General features: G+C 38.8%; 1 protein-coding gene across 17 annotated transcripts in view; it reads left to right on the plus strand.

Moving 5' to 3' along the window:
* GPD2 (glycerol-3-phosphate dehydrogenase 2) overlaps window positions 1-17,790 on the plus strand; it is a 168,126-nt gene that overhangs the window by 49,202 nt on the left and 101,134 nt on the right. For 16 of the 17 annotated variants that reach the window (XM_045367095.3, XM_045367096.3, XM_074009135.1 and 13 more), the window contains one exon: window positions 10,894-11,003. The exons of the other annotated variant lie outside the window; for it this stretch is intronic. In XM_045367095.3, the coding sequence (XP_045223030.1) occupies window positions 10,902-11,003 (102 nt within the window). In that variant the 5' untranslated portion in view covers window positions 10,894-10,901. The remainder of the gene's footprint in view (window positions 1-10,893; window positions 11,004-17,790) is intronic. 17 annotated transcript variants of the gene reach the window in all.

A 17,790-nucleotide genomic window follows, 5' to 3' on the forward strand; every position in this document is an offset into this window, starting at 1 on the left:
CTCAAGGGATCCTCCTGCCTGGGTTTCTCAAAGTCTGAGATTATAGATGTTAGCCACCCACCACTCCAGGCCTTTTTCTTGTTTTGATTACTGAAGTAGATTCTATAACAGCACGTAAAATGTAAAAGAGCATTTATGCTGCCAAATGAATGTCAACCATTATCTTAACCCAATAAAGGGTTAGTAAAGGGGCAGAAAGACTGAAAGAAGCACAGGACTAGTATGGTCTGTTTGACTAATGAACTTCTTTTGAATGTTATCAGTGCATGTGTTTCATTGATAACATTCCTGCCTCCTCAAGGCAGATTTAAAGTTTTTTTCCCCTGTTGTGCTATCTCTTTTTCATGCTAAGTCAACCATTTCTTGTTAGTTGATATATAAATGCAAGTTTGTTTAATTCCATACTAGGCATGTTATCTACTCAGTTCTTTAACCTGACTTGTGTTTTTATAAGGGATTGGCATTTTTGTGAAGGAATGCTTCAAGTTTTCACTTGGGAGGAACATTTTATTTTGGGGCTCCTAGGGTTACCCTCAATTATGCATATGGTAGGCAAAGAAGGCAGAAATATATTTTAATGGAATATTAAAGATGGGATTGTACAACTTTAAACACAAATCCGTGAATATATCTAGAGTGATACAGAATATATATTAACTGATTTTAAAATGAATTTAAAATGGAATACAAATTCACTTGGATGCACTAACTATAGTTCTTTATGACTTTTATAGCAATTGTATGGAAAGCAAACATAATAGAAAGTATTCTATTATGGATTAAGCTGTGATTATTTGCATTTAATGCATATAATGAGCTTCATTGATTTCTTGTAATTCTATAGTGAACCTCATGAAATAAAGAAAAAGGGTCAAATTTGTGACTATAGTTCCCGTGTGCATTTTAGAAATGTTAGAAAGCATATTATATGGCAGTTGCCTTGGAAATGGCGTATATTTTGTAAAAAATTGGGTCTTAAATAATACATCACTACTAGAGTGCAAACATATATCCATGTGTTCCTCTAAGGCTCCCTCCCTTTCAATCCTTTTTTGTTTTAGGCGACTTTGTGAAATAAATGCTCGATTAACAGTTATGACATTATATATTAAACTTAACCCCCCCATCACACATCAGAAATCCTCATGTAATAATGTTTGAGATAAATTTTTTTATAAACAGTGACTTTTAACTGGCTCACTTTAAATAGTTATTGACCTTATATTCTCCTTCTTTTGTACCTTTTACTTGCATTTTTTGAACTCTGCCCCTGAAACCAGCTCAACCCGTCTCTTAGCCAACTTCTCCTGTCAAGCTTCCAGGCTCCTGCCCTCCTTTGAGGCTGAGAAGTGGTCCTGGGCCAACCTCTTTCTCAGTCATCCATAGCTGTGGGTTTGCTTCTAAAATGATATAACTGACATAAAGGTGACCCAGGGAGACAAATAATTTTCTAGCTTTCAACTATGTGAATTGGTATAAATATAGTGTTTATTTTCTTTCACTTTCTCTTCGTTTCCTGATTTTTTTTTTTTTCCTCATTCTTCTTTATGGAAATACTCTTCCTCTGTTCAAATTGTTTACTTTCTCTTGGGGTGGGCCCTTCTGGCAGTAATTGCCTGGGGAAATAAATGGATTGGAAGTGAAAGAACCTGCCCTTCTTGGAAGCAGACTGGCCTTTTGATAGGTGTGGAAGTCAGGGACAGAGCTAGAGTCTGGATGCCTTCCCAGGAATGTGTGAGTGTGTTGCTTTAGCTTCTTCCGCCACAGTCCAAAATTTTGTGTATTTAGAACCTGAGGATCATGTTTCACACACTTCTGTTGACTTTTATTTGTTTCTTTGATTTATCTTGCATTATCAGGATAATGGTTTTCTCAGTGACATCGGAAAAGCCCTTTTGTTTGTTATTTGATATTCTGTTTAGTGTATATATTCTTTACAACTATAGGTTGTTATTGTTGTGTTTGTGTGTTTTTGCTTTTGATATAATAGAGGAAAGGCTAAAGAAGGTGAAGGAAGGATAAAAGTGTCTTTTGTTTTCTTAGGACTTGATACATTCACTTCTTTCCATAGGGATTGTCTTTTGGGAAGAACCCTTGGGTCAATTTCCTGTCCCATCTTGGCCTAAATCCTTTTTAAAAACAACAACAAAAAAGGAGAAGTCACTTTCAGTTTACAGACTACACCTCCTCTCTATTTCCAGAGAACAGGCTATGTGACTCTTCTGTTTGCCTATTTTGTTCATTTAGGTCTGACAGCTTTCAAAAAGTACACTCGAGGGCTCTCTGTGTGTTTCTGTAGGAATCACACGTGTAAGATATATGTGTGTAAGTCCTTCTCTGCTTGGCTGGGGGGAATGCATTTGCAGGCAGAGTACTAGTCATGATCCCCACGGTAAAGTAAACCTTGGGGAAAGGGTAGTACATGGTGTGCTTTGATTGTTACTTGGTGTGTCTGAACTATGAGATACCTCCTTCAAGGGGATTGTACAAAACATTTGTTATCACATTAATTGGAATAATAAAAGGTTTGCTTGCTAAAACACATCTAGTTCAAGCCACCCAGAGATCTTGACTTTTATAGTTAAAACGGTGCTGCTGGGAGAGAAGATGCTTTTGAGCTCACTCCTTCTTCTGTTTTACTATGGACTTGCTGTGAAGCTGTCTGATTACAGACTCGTTTGCTAGGACCTTCTCTGATGAGGTTCTGTATGCTTATTTTGTAAGACTCATGCACTTTTCTTCAATAAGTCACTGGATTCGTATGCGAGTGTGAGGCCTGACCCTCTGAGTTGTGCCTTCCATGGGTGTGACAGTGTGACACGACTCAAAATAGTTGAAGGAGTGGGTTTTGCATGCACAGCTACAGGAGCGGGTGGCTGCACAGATGAAGTGTAAGGAGCATTTGCTACCTTTGGACCACAAAAGGCTTAGGTAAAGGGCTGAGTTGATTAAAGGGCTACCTCTAGGTTACATCTTGGGGTTTTTTTTGTTGTTGTTGTTGTTGTTTTTTTTTTTGAGACGGAGTCTCACTCTGTCGCCCAGCTCAGGCTGGAGTGCAGTGGCGCGATCTCGGCTCACTGCAAGCTCCGCCTCCAGGGTTCACGCCATTCTCGCCTCAGCCTCCCGAGTAGCTGGGACTACAGGCGCCCACAACCGCGCCCGGCTAATTTTTTGTATTTTTAGTAGAGACGGGGTTTCACCGTGGTCTCGATCTCCTGACCTTGTGATCCGCCCGCCTCGGCCTCCCAAAGTGCTGGGATTACAGGCGTGAGCCACCGCGCCCGGCTATCTTGGGGTTTTTATTTAATGTTTGAAATGCATTGTACATCTAGATTTCTCAGTGTAGGTGATTGGAAGAACATGGATCGCTTTTGTTTATTTTTAATTTCTTTTTTCTTTTTAATTTTTCTGGGTACATAGTATGTATACATATTTTTGGGTACATGAGATAATTTGCTACAGGCTTGCAATGTGTAACAGTAATATCAGGGTAAGTGGGGTATCCATCACCTTAAGCATGTTATTTCTTTGTGTTACGAGCATTCCAACAAACACTCTTTTAGTTATTTTAAAAGGTACAATAAGTTATTGTTGACTGCAGTCACCCTGTTCTATCAAATACTAGATCTTATTCATTCTAACTACATTTTTGTACTCATTAACCATCCCCACCCCAACCTCACTACCATCTCCAACCTTTGGTAGCCATCCTTCTACTCTCTGACTCTTTGTCTCCATGAGTTCATTTGTTTTTATTTTTGGCTCCCACAAATGAGTGAGAATATGCAAAATTTGTCTTTCTGTGCCTTACTTATTTCACTTAACATGATGTCCTCCAGTTTTACCCGTGTTGTTGCAAATGAAATGATCTCATTCTTTTCTTTTTTGAGACGGAGTCTCGCTCTGTCACCCAGGCTGGAGTGCAGTGGTGTGATCTCAGCTCACTGCAACCTCCGCCTCCCAGGTTCAAGTTATTTTTCCTCCTGTCTCAGCCTCCTGAGTATCTGGGATTACAGGCGCCCACCACCATGCCTGGCCAATTTTTTTGTGTTTTTAGTAGAGACGGAGTTTCACTATGTTGGCCAGGCTGGTTTCGAACTTCTGACCTCAAATGATCTGCCCACCGTGTCATCCCAAAGTGCTAGGATTACAGGCGTGAGCCACTGTGCCCGGCCTGATCTCATTCTTTTTTATGGCTGAATACTACTTCATTGTGTATATGTACCACATTTTTGTTACCCATTTGTCTGTTGATGGACACTTAGGCTGATTGAAAATCTTGGCTGTTGTGACTAGTGCTGCAATAAACATGGGCATGCAGTATGGGATGCCTTTATGTCTTGCTGGAGAATACATGCCCCAAGCCTTGTTGTTGAAATTACTCTTCTGTAATTGATGTTTGAGCTGTACTCTCTGCCCCTCCACTGGTCATGCTTGTAAGGGATACAGAGAAATATGCTTACTTCTATGCTGGTATAAGAATGAAAACCCTGAGAAGTTCCCATTTTTTCCTTAAACTAATGTAGAGCATGGGGATTAGAAAGGTAATTGAGGTTTCTATATAAGAAACCACAAAGATAGGAGAGTTTTTGTAAATATAAAGGTATTACAGGAAAGGGGTCCCCGTCCAGATGCCTAGAGAGGGGGTTCTTGGATCTCATGCAAGAAAGAGTTAAGGATGAGTCTATAAAGTGAAAGTGAAGGAATAAAAGAAGGACTACACAGGGCTGCTGGTTGCCCATTTTTATGGTTATTTCTTGATTATATGCTAAACAAGGGGTGGCTTATTTTACCCAGCTCCTATTCAAGATGGAGTTCCTCTGGTTCACACGCCTCTGACAAAGGGACCCAGGGCTTATTCCACAGAGGAGTGGTAAATGTATTTGCATGGATTCTTTTTTTCAACATTTGATTTTTTTTTTTTTTTTTTGAAGACAGGGTTTTGCTCTGTCACCCAGGCTGGAGTGCAGTGGTATGATCATGGCACATTGAAGCTTGACCTCCTGAGCACACATGATTCCTCCCACTTTGGCCTCTTGAATAGCTGAAACTAGAGGTGTGCGCCACCATGCCCAGCTAATTTTTTAAATAGAGATGGAGTCTTGCTTTGTTGCCCAAGCTGGTCTTGAACTCCTGATATCAAACAATCCTCCTGCCTTGGCCTCCCAAATTTCTGGGGTTACAGGTATGAGCCACTGGCCCAGCCTATTTGCATGATTCTTACTTATGCTAAATTTATATTTTGATAAGTAAGGCTGCTGGAAGAGAGAAGATAAGACAGGAAGATGAGGAGGAGAGTGAGTACTTTTTAGAGATTTCAGAGGCCAGGAAGTGCGATCTGGTTCTGGAATAAATTTGCTTATGCATAGTTGCCTTGCCTATGAATGGGAGGAGGCAGAAGTGGTGGGTGCACTCAGGGATTTACATGAAGTAGGATGTGAGGAGTTGTTCTTTGTTAAAAGTCACTGTCTATAATGGGTGCCCTACAAGGACATCTACGAATTCAGCTGAGCCAGATGAGTTGCAGCAGTCAGGTACAAACAAGGGTCAGCAAACTTTGAGAAGTGGCAAATTTAGTTTTTGTTTGCTAGCAGTAAGTACATTTTATTGTGTAGCAATTACATCTGTCAGTTTTAGGCAAAAGTTTCCCAAGTACCTATTACTCTTAGGAGTTTTAGACCCAAATATCCATCTGTTTGCTGTTTTCTGTGAGTAGATGTTCCATCAAGATCTCACATTTTCTTAGTTGCAAGCTGAGCTTCTCTTCTTCCTTAAGCCTGCTTCTCTTTCTGATCTTAATATTGAAATGTTGGGGCCATTTTCCAGCTGCCCGAACTAAAACCGCCTACTGTGTTCAGTCTGTTCCTGCTGCCTCCTGTAGTTGGTTGTCAGGTCTTGTCATGCTCTCTAATTGAGTGCAGTCCTTAGAGAGTTTTGCAAAACATCCGCCTCTAGATTTGCACTCTTTAATGTTGCCTTAAACCAGGCGCTCCTCTCACACGGGATCTATTTCATTGCCCTCTAATTGGTCTCTCTGTCTTCTTAAGCTTCAACACAAAAATCTACTTGAGTAGTCTTTACAGAGCATTAGACAAAACATCTTACTTCCTTACTCTACAGCCTCTACTCCCCATTGCCAACAGGATATCCCAGAAATATCTTACTTCATGTGTACACAGTCTTCCTCTCTCTTGCCCCCTGGACTTTTTTTTAAACCCCATTTCTAGCTGCACATCATCTCCAGCCAAACGAGATAACTACTTGTACGCCTAGAATGTACCATGATGCTCCCCTTTCTCCTCCAGTTGTCTTTCTCTATAACGTTCCCTACTCACTCCCCTCCAAATTCTTTTTTTTCCCCTTCAATACCCTTCTCCAAAATCCTGTATTCACTGAAGCCTTCTTTAATTCTTTTAGTCAGAGTCAGTTTCTTGCAACATTAAAATGATACAGCACCTTGCTTTTTTTTTTTCAATCAGGCTATTTATAACACTCAGCATAGCACAACTAGTTATAAGACAGAGTTCAGAGTTACAAGACACACTTTGATATTTAGTCCTACAAATAGATTATTAATTCCTTGTGGGCAGTTAGTTGATAATCTCACAGATATATTTAGTTGAGCACCATTTGTTTAGGTTTTGCTTAAACAAATGGTGTTCTCCTTGCAAGAATTAGCGCTAGCTCTGGTCTGTGTCAATGCAGCAGCCAGTCCTGAGTCAGCATATATGTGATTTAATTAAAAGGCTATAAAACATGGATTTGAAGCTATGACAAATAAGCTAATTCTATTTTTTAATATTTTTTCCCCTCTGGTTTCCTTGAACATTTATTGCAGAAGTTAGTAAAGATTTGTGTATATTTTTGGTCCCCTTCTTTGCTAGTTTTCTGGTAAAACTGTTACTTAGAAGGAAATAATCTTTTTTTGTTTTGTTTGTAATCATTGTGAAAACGTTTCTCCTTACAATGGTAAATGGGTACATGTCGTCCACAGCATATGGTTTATATCATTCTAAATTTCTTCTTTCAGCATTAAAGTTCTTTTTTAAATTTTTTATTTTTTGAGACAGGGTCTTACTCTGTTGCCCAGACTGGAGTGCAGTGGTGCAATCTTGGCTCACTGCAGTCTCCGCCTCCCAGGCTCAAGGAATTCCCTTGCCTCAGGCTCCCGAGTAGCTAGGATTACAGGCGCGTGCCTCACCCGCCTGGCTAATTTTTGTATTTTTAGTAGAGGCAAGGTTTCAGCATGTTGGCCAGACTGGTCTTGAACTCCTGACCTCAAATGATCCACCCACCTCGGCCTCCCAAAGTGCTGGGATTACAGACGTGAGCCAATGTGCCCGGCCCTACAACAAAGTTCTTACATTACTTGGCAGAAGATTACTAGTAGATACTTTTCTAGAGACTTCTTCATTGCCTTGGAGATTAACCCAAATGCCAAGGGACTGAACATTTGTGTGATTGTTTGAGAATAGGTCCTTCTTTTGGGAGTGACAACAAAATATGGTATAGCTTTTGGGGAGAAGTTGCCTTTTGAGACCAAAGGCAGGGCAGAACCACCCAGGGATCAAGAACATAAACTCAGTCTTGTTTTCTCACTTACTAGGCAGTGACTTTGGGGAAATCCCCGATTTCCTCTGAACTACCACTGCCCCTTTTATGAAATTAGATGTTGTGAGGGTGAAATGAGCTGATGTGTATAAAGAATTAAAAGCGCAGTACCTGTTACCTAGTAAATAATAAATGGCAGTGATTGTTATTGTAACATTTATAATAATAACAACAATCATAATGATTATCTTAGGAAAGTCAAGTGAAACTGACTGATTCTTGCCTTTGTTTTTGAGTTAGCCAAATGACCATATAGAAGTATTTGATCACATTAGAAATAATGAGCCCCCAAGCATACATTACTTTTTGAAATTATTGAAAAAGGAAAACTCTTTATTGATTATAGTTGATATTATTGCTAACTCTGCAAGATGATATGAGAATGTAGTTTTTTGATAGTATTAGTGGCTCATTGGGAAAATGCATGAAAATATCCTCCTTTGTAAGTTTTTGTCTCTGACAAATCAAATTAAAACAATACTAGCAGGTAGGCAGGGAACATAGGGACCCACTCATTTGGAAATACTAGCTTCAAACTTAACTGGCTGAATGAACACGTCTGAGAATGAAACATTTTCATTGACTGTGTTATATATAACATCCCTCAGTTGGCCATGTTGATGTGTGGTATCCTTTGTGAGGTCAGCAGTGACATTATCAACAAGACAGAAGCAGTGATAAGTCAATCAGTCACAACACTCATATCCTAGGGACCACCATGCTGCTATGAGTCAGGCATGTGCATTGTTTAAGGTAAATAGTAAATAGAACTAGGACTTTATTCTGTGTCTCCAGTTGTCAGAGGAACCCAGTTAACCTTGAGATAGCATGCTATCTGGCTGCTAGGGCTTCCATTGTTGTGTGATAGGCACCCATGTGAACATTTACAGCAGTACCTTGATTGGTGATAGTGAGCTATGACAACTGGATATCTGCTAAGTTAGGGTTTTTACTATCCCAGCAACCTAGGATGTAAGGTTTTGCCTAGGGTTGACTGAATGATAAATGGTGGCCTCTCACCAGCATACACCAACTGTCCTGCATAATTTGGGAAAGAGAAGATGGTTGATATAGCAAAGGGACAGTAAAGAAGAGACCTCCAGCAGCAGAGTATACAAATACCTAGTGAATATTTTCCTGGTAAGAATCTTTACAGGTTTTTTTTTAGAGATAGGATCTAGTTCTGTCTCCCAAGTCTGGAGTGCAGTGGCACAATTGCAGTTCACTGCAAGCTCAAACTCCTGGGCTCTAATCCTGGGAAGAATCTTAATTAAGAAGACAAATTTTAGAATTTAGGAGTTTGTCAGGAAGAATGAGATCAGAAGAAAAAAATTTAAAAAATGTCACCACATATCAGTATATAACTTATAGTATCCTAAAATGAGTTTTCTATAGAATCATAGTTATCAACTATATTGCAATTCTTTATTTAGGATAGTATGATAATAGATACAGTTTATTCAGTGTGGACCCAAATATTTAACTGTATCATAATTTTGTTGAGATACTTTTTTTAGTATCCTAGGTTAAAACTACCTTCATAATAAATTATCTTCTTGAGTTGGGAGGTATCAGTGGAATGTAAGGTGTGTTGTCCAGACAGGCCAGTGCTCCACCCCTACAAGGAAATAGGGTAGTGGCTTCCCTGTTTCCCTGCTTTTGTGAATGGAAAGTCTTAGGCAGGTCAAATTACTCAACTCTAGACATTTTTTTAGTTGATCACACAGGGTTATCTTTTTATGTTTAACAGTAAAAGCGGACAAAAGGATTTTTGGTGGAATTTTCATTTTTGTGCAATCTTTTTAGTTTCTGAAAAAGTTAAAGAATAATTTTTAAGTCCTCAACAAAACTTTAGAAAATTCCATTATCAGTCCAGTGGTGGAAAACAAGTGAGAGGAAAGAAAGTTAAGAGCTAAGACAGCGCAGAACTTGAGAAATATTTAGTGGAGCCCAGTGTGGGGTGGCTCATGTTTGTAATCCTAGCACTTTGGGAAGTCAAGGTAGGAGATTGCTTGAGGCTAGCTTGGGCAACATAACAAGACTTTGTCTCTACAGAAAAAAAAAGAAAAAGAAAGAAAGAGAGAGAGAAAGAGAAAGAAAGAAAAGGAAAGAAAGGAGAGAAAGAAGGAAAAATCAGCCATGCATGGTGGCATGCACTTGGTAGTATGAGCTACTTGGGAGAATCACTGGCCTAGGAGTTTGATTTTACAGTTAGCTATGATTGAACCACTGCACTCTGGCCTGGGTGACAGAGCCAGACACTGTCTCTACAAAATGAGAGAAAGAAAAAAATATAAATACAGTGAGCAGAAATATACAGTGAGTGCTTGATCTGGAGGGTTTTCTCTTAAAATGTTGGTGTCATGCAACTCTGGCTAGAAGAAAACTTTTCTTTTTGTTGTTAAGTTCCCCCAATGAAAGGAATTACAGCAGGTTAAATTGGTCAGTTTGTGAAAGCATTAAGGCGTTAATACCTCTGACTTCTTATCTATAAAGTCTACTCTTTTTTTTCCTTTTTTTTTTTTTTGGAGACAGAGTCTAGCTCTGTCACCCAGGCTGGAGTGCAGTGGCGTGCTCTTGGCTCACTACAACCTCTGCCTCTTGGGTTCAGACCATTCTCCTGCCTCAGCCTCCTGAGTAGCTGGGATTATAGGCGCCCACCGCCACGGCCTCCTAAAGTGCTAGGATTATGAGCGTGAGCCACCATGCCCAGCTGACTCTTTCAATGATAGAAATATACCTGTGCTGGCTTTTGGCTGTAGTGAAAACTTCATTAGAAAGGGAGAAACTTGGGAAGGGAGTTGTACCACAATTTGAATTAAACACTTGCCAAATAACCTGAAGCAGGCTGATGTTTATTGTCCTGTTGAGTGACCCAAGACTTCTTTCTGCTGGTTCTCCTTGAGGAGAGGATTAGGTGTTGAACAAATTTACAAGTATAGCATGCAGTTTTGTCAAATACCCAGTGACACTTCTTTTCACAGTTCTCTTGACTTTATACTGTTTAAATATCCTCAGTTGTCTCTTAATTTGCTTTTCTTTCTTTAATTCCTATTGGATCAGAAAGTAACTTTTATGTAATCAGTTCCCTTGTCTAGAATTTTTTGGCTATTTCTTTTGAGTTGCAGTATGCACATTGGTTTGTTAGTAGTTTCCTTATTTTATGTTTTCTTTTCTAGTTTAACATGGTTTCATAATCTACACAGTGTCTTTTTCTTATTGGGATGGTTATGCGATAACTATCCCAATTAACTTCTTTTTGTTTTTTTTTTTTCTTTGTAGGCTAAGAAATGGCATTTCAAAAGGCAGTGAAAGGGACCATTCTTGTTGGAGGAGGTGCTCTTGCGACTGTTTTAGGACTTTCTCAGTTTGCTCATTACAGAAGGAAACAAGTAAGTAACTGTACTTGTGTTGATTACAGTATGCAACTTAAATCTGCTAAAGAACTGTCTATGGGGAGTGTGTGCACTCACGGTTTTGTTTAGAAAATACTTGTGAAGTTTCTCAGTTTGATCTGAAAGATACTAATTTAGAACAGTGCCTTAATGATCCTGGAGAACTGTGTGTATCTCCTTTTTTAAAAAGTGAATTTCTTTTTCAGGAAGCATTATTTAGCCTCTGTTTTGGCTCTTTGGTTTTTAAAAGACTGCTTCATTTATGAGTGCCAGGGTTTCTTCATTTAGACTTTCCTTGTCTAATTCATTGAAATGTCTGGATACCTTCTATGTTCCTGCCAAAAGTTTTTGTCTTATTAGAAGGCAGGCAACTCAGAAAGGAAATGGAAAAGAAAAGGCCCAACTGAATCCTGGTTTTGTTTCTTCAAGGTTTAGTTACTTATGAAGTATTACTTTGTATTAGGTAAAAATTTTAATGGAGGAAAGCCATGAAAATAAGGGTTGGTAAGAAGTTTCCAAATATTATAAAGTGTTCAGTTTCTTTTCTTTCTTTTTTTTTTTTTTCCTTTACCTTACAACTGTGACTTCCCATAGTTCAAATTGATGCCAGGAAATAATTTTGCTGAATGGCTTTGTTCTTTTTTGAGGCTTGAAATGCTGGCAGCCACCTTAGTAGTTAGTATCAGTCTCTTGTTCCCCCTCTCCCATGTCATTAGGACATTTTGGGATACTAACTGTGTAGTGCATTTCTTTCTCAAAGATGAAGGTGAAGGAGTTTGGTAAACAATTTGTAACTGAGTGATTCATTTTATACATTTTTGTGGCTGCCTTTAAGCCATGGTTTGTCTTATACTTCTTGTTTCTGTTTCTTTGTGCTACAAGGTGGCAGAGCCAGGCGCATTGCTTGCAATCCCATATCCTGAATGAGGATCACTTTAAAAACACATACTGTGGCCAGGTTCACTGGCGCAAACCTGAAATCCCAGCACTTTGGGAGGCCAGGGCAGGCAGATCCCTTGAGCCCAGAAGTTTGAGACCAGCCTGGACAATATGGTGAAACCCTGTCTCTACAAAAAAATACAAAAATTAGCCGGGCATGATGGTATACACCTATAGTCCCAGCTACTCCAGAAACTGAGGTGGGAGGATTGCTTGAGCCTGGAAGGTGGAGGCTGTAGTGAGCTGAGATCATGTCACTGTACTTAAGCCTGGGTGACAAAGTGAGACCCTGTCTCAATCAATCAATAAAATAAATAAATAAAAACACATATTAAGAAGAATTAGTTTGCTGGCTTATCATTAAAAAACTCAACAAGCCAATTTTTATGTGATTCCTGCTAAAGATGGGTGATATTGAATAGTCTTTTGATTAGTAATAGTCTTTTGATTAGTGTTAGTTTTTCTTTTGCATTCTGAACTGTGAGGACATCACTCTCAATGCATGTATGTTGCAGTTTTTATTTTTTTAATTGACACATAATCATTATACATATTTATTGGGTGCATAGTGGAGTTTCGATACATACAATGGTGTTATTAATTCACTGACTTGGTATTGAAACTCTTCCTCATCCACTGATCATGCTCAATGTACTATTTCTTTTAAAAGATTGCCTTGGTTCCTTAAAAGCAGGTGTGAAAAGATGTGGCTTCTGCTGAGGCTATTTCAGAAGCGCACTTCTGTTTGTGACATGGGCATTAAGGGATTAGATTACTTCTGCCATCTTTACCAGTGCTATCTGAAACGATACCGAAAAATGCCAACGCCAAAGGTCACGATATCTAATATGAGTTGTTGCTAAATTTATATGTGGTTTATATCTTTTAACCACAGTAAGCATGTCTTACTTCAGAGTTTATAGCTTAAATTTGTACCTAGGTAACACTGTTTCATCCCTTTTTTTTGGTTTGAGTTCTCTCTAATAATTGGTCTTAAAAAATAGAATAAACAGAAGAGACTCTGGCCCCAAGCATCAAGTTATAGGAGAATTTTATTCAGTAAAGTCAAGGCAAAATAAAGACCTGTTGATTCCTGGGACATGTTGTCATTTTATCTTTCCTAAGTTAGATATCCTGACCACCCTAATAGCCAAATGAAATGGATACCAGCAGCTTGAAGTCATTTATAATTTTAACCTGACAAGTTCTGTTGAAAAAAATTACTACAGGCATATGCAATCATTGAGTTGCATAAGAAATCCAACTATATGCATTTCTTTTCTGGTGATTCCTGTCCCTTTAAGATACTGCCATTAGCATGTATTTGGGGGGTAGCAGGTGCGATGTAGCCATAGGGACTGGCAAAAATAAAAAATAAAAGCAAGAATGAGAAGAGGAAACAACCTATTCCAGCCATTGACATAAAATGACCACAGGCCTCCATTAACTCAGCTGTCCTCTCTCAGAAAATATCTGCCAATCAGAGCCATTCTGGGGGGGGATTTTCCTGACTTCAGTAGTCAGAAAAAATCTGCCCTTTGAGATACATTAATTGGCTACATTTTTGTTTGTAGAAGCTGGGGCCTTAAATGTGACTAGGTATGCTCCATTTTTCTGCAGAGTGATGCTTAAAGTATTGGCTTGTTACAGGTATATTTACCTACTGTATGTTTATATTTTTTCTAGTTTTCTAAGAGGATTCCAACTGATAAACTGCCTTTTATTAAGAATAAGTTAGTTTGGAAACCCCAAGTTCCTGATGTCCTAGAGAGCAGCCTATTGACTTTGGTTCTGGCACATTTTGCTGTGTTCTTGCATGCTCTGTCTTCCTGGCCCCTGGCTTGTGCCCGTTTGGTACTCCCAGGACAAAGCTTCTTCCTTGAAATACAAGCAAGGGCTATATTCTAAATACAAATGGATTGAATATAAAAGTTGGTACATTGTTAAAACATGTTTGGTGATGAGATAGTGCTATGAGTGTTTAGGTGCCAGGTGAGCTCCTGAAAACCTTTGGGTCAATTCTATAGTTAAATTACCTTATATTTGTAAAGAAAACGATTGTATATTCTTTAAAAATTAATTAAACATAAGACAGATTGAAATTGAATAAGATGTGGTTTCACTTACCTTGAATGCAGTTGCTTGAATCAGAGCCACTGTAGGTGGAAGAATAGAGGCCTCTGTGGAGACTGGTGTTTCTGGGAGCAGGTTAGGGGTTAGAGGTGGTAGCAATGATGCTTTTGTCTCAATTTACTGCATAGTACGGCTTTTCTTCCATACAAGCATATTATTAACATTGCTATTACTTATGTTTATCAATGATGAATAGTGCCCACTGTTGAGCCAAGTGAACTCCAGCGGTTCATTATTTTTATTTTCTAAGGGAAACAGGTCAGATTTAGAAGAGATAGAAGAATGCGAGGGTTGTTATAGCCTAAGGAGAGGGCAATTATTACTATTATTATTCTTTTGGAGCTGAGCAGCCTAAATCTTCAATTCCAACAAGGAAGTTGATGAGGAAAGGAGATGAAGGTTGGCTGACTTCTTTTGCTTGTGTCCACCTCCAGGGAAGGAGGTTTGTGGCCACAGACAACATCCACATTCCAGGCCTTCCTCAGTTAAGCATCTGAGGGCTTTTAGCGTGGTCTTAGAGTGGCTTCCTCTTCATTTTCTTGTCCCCTTTTCTTGATTTCCACCCATAAGCAGGTGACAAAGTTTCCACAAAGGGAGCTTGAGTTTTCTTCTCCCCAGACCACCCGTATGCCAAGGAACAAGAGTCTTAGTACTGCAATATAAGCATTTCACCACTCAAAGAAACCAACCCCAACCCCACTGGGAATGGAGCAAGCAGACACCTCTCTGGTGGTGTGGAGATTTTTTAGATCAAGTTGATTGTGATTCACTATTTAGTATAGGTTGGTTTAATAATAAACTTCTAGTTGAAATTTGGAGGTCATCTAGTCTAAGGTCTAGTGAAAGGAAGTAGCACTTCATAGAGGAGTCTCCTTTTTCTAATTTCAGGCTGGTGGGAGAATGGAGTAGATGAAGAGGAAAATTTAAATTAGGAAAAGGGGTCATGGGATACTTTTAGAACAAGTAAACCTTCTTGAGCAACAGAAGTAGACAGCATTAAAGTCAGGGCTGCATGAGGAGTCCTCAGGAAGAAGGGAAGTTTGGGATGGGAGTGGCCAGGGAGAATGAAACAAGAATAGGGTGGGAAGGAGTGCAGGGATTTCACACAGGGCTACCCTAGTCTTTCTTCATTATAGTCCAGCAGCACTGTTTAAAACTTTTTTTTTTAAGTTAACGTTTATTTCATACCTTCTAGGTCCTAACTGGAAAAATCTATGTGATGATGTGGGCTTTTCTTGAACCCCAGTGATGTGGTTGATATGACAAAAATCTATTCAGGTCGGAAGAGTGGTCTTGCTCACATAACACATTCTAGGTTTTTTCCTTCCATGACCTGGTCTGAAGGTGTGGTGGCTTTGTGAGCTGAGGCAAAACTTGAGAACCACTGAGAGCTTTCTCAAAGCCCAGATGTGAAAATATTTTTCCCCCCTGCACCATAAATAGGCAAGGAGTGGGCCTCAGAATATGGAGATCAAGATCTCTCTCTCTCTCTTTTTATTTTTTTCCCTGACATGGAGTTTCACTCTTGTTGCCCAGGCTGAACTGCAGTGGCATGATCTCAGCTCATTGCAACCTCTGCCTCCTGGGTTCAAGTGATTCTCCTACCTCAGCCTCCCAAGTAACTGGATTACAGGCACCCTGATTCTAAGAAGATCATTCCTCTCAAGGTCTCTTTTTAATGAGAGGAATGAGCTTCTTAGAATCAGGGAAGTGAGAAATTCTCATTGATTGGTGTGCCATTGATAAGCAACAGAACAAAAAGGCCAAGAGCGTGATCTTTGGAGCAGTCTCTGCAGACTGCCTGCATCTAACACCTAGCTGTACTTCTCTTTTTTTGGGTATGTTTCCTTACCTTTATTTATTTACATATCTATCCCTTTATTTTTATTCGACATGTCATAATTGTGCATATTTATGAAATGCAGAATGATATTTCTGTGCATGTATACAACGTGTAACGATCAAATCAAGGTAATTAGCATATCCATCACCTCAAACATTGATCATTTCTTTGTCTTGTGAACATTAAAAATCCTCTCTTCTAGCTTTTTGAAAATATATACTAAATTATTGTTAACCATATTCAGCCTATAGTGTTACAAAGCCCTAGAACTTATTCCATCTAGCTGTAACTTTGTATGTATTAACCAGCCTCTCCCTGTCTTCCCCCACCCCCTTTCCAGCTTTTAATACTAACAATTCTACTCTCTATTTGTATGAGCTCAATTTATTTTAGCCCATAGATATGAGTGAGAACATGAAGTATTTATCTTTCTGTGCCTGACTTATTTCACGTTAACATAATGTCCTCCAGGCTCATCCGTGTTGTTGCAAATGACAGGATTTCATTCTTTTTCTTTTTCTTTTTTTTTTTTTAATAGAGATGGGGTCTTGCCACATTGCTCAGGCTGGTCTTGAACTCCTGTGCCCGGCCTATTTCATTCTTTTTAATAACTGAATAGTATTCCATCATGCATACATATACCACATTTTCTGTATCCAGTCATCTGTTGATGGACATTTAGGTTGATTCCATATCTTGGCTATTGTAAACAGCTAGTTCTGTATCTTAATAGCTAAGTGACTATAGGTGATTTTCTTAAATTCTCTCAGCCTCATTTTCTCCCTTCTATAAAATAGGGATAACAGTGGTACTTCCTTCATAGGTTTATTAAAAAGCAGTGAAGCCTGGGACAGTTCCTGGCACATAGGAAGCTTTCAAAAGTGTTACCTCTTTGAGAGTCCAAAAAGATATGAATATAAAGTGCGGTTGTAGTCAGAAAGCAAGTTGCTCTTGTCACTGGAGACCTTGCATTCAGGGATACTTTGTTAAAACTTTTGGGATTAGTAGCAAATGGTATATATCCTTCATTTTAGGTTATAGGAAAATGACTCAAAGAGAGGTGTACCAACACTCTTCTGGTTTCCTTTCTCCTTGCTTCCTGATCTGAGGATGAGCAAGAAGATCAACCCCAATTGTTAACTTAACCTCTCTGTTATAAGAAATTCCTTGAATTTCCCACTGTTTCTTTCTTTCTTTTTTTTTTTTTCTATGTAGGCTTATATGAATTATGGCATACTTGATTTATATAACTGATATGTTGCTAAAAAGTTACATGAATATAGTCTCTTTGATAAATTAATATCAATGCCATTTATTGGAATTCTGTGGTGAAACATTTTTTTTAAAAAACAGGTAATGTTAGGGAAAAAAACTCTTAAATTTTTTCGGGGGGGGGGGGGAAATCTGAAATTTCAGGTATCATTGTACCTTGAAATGGAATGCAATTAAACTAATTTCTCCTTTCCCAAAGTCAGTGATGTTATCTGAATTTTCATGTATCATTTTAGCTTGAAATGAAATGCAATTAAATTTATTTCTTCTTTCCCAAAGTCATGATGTTCGAGCATGTTGATATTGTAATAGGTGTTGATGACAGGATCTTCATGATTTGCAAAATAGCCTCTCACTTTGTAAGAGACATCAATTCTCTATGCTTGTGGGTGGCTTAGGAAATACTATAGTTCACTCCGTTATATGTGTTAATTAAGCAAATATGAAAAAAAACCCTGATAACAGTGATGTGTTAGGTGAGTTGAAATACAGGTAAGCCTATACTACCTTTGTTAGTGTCAGCAAAACCCAGGAGGAAAAATATTTATGCTAATGAGAGGCAAAGTGATGCATGAATAATTAAAATCAGCAGGAATT

This window comes from Macaca fascicularis, chromosome 12 (genome assembly GCF_037993035.2).
Source record: "Macaca fascicularis isolate 582-1 chromosome 12, T2T-MFA8v1.1".
In the NCBI taxonomy this organism is placed as follows: domain Eukaryota; kingdom Metazoa; phylum Chordata; class Mammalia; order Primates; family Cercopithecidae; genus Macaca; species Macaca fascicularis.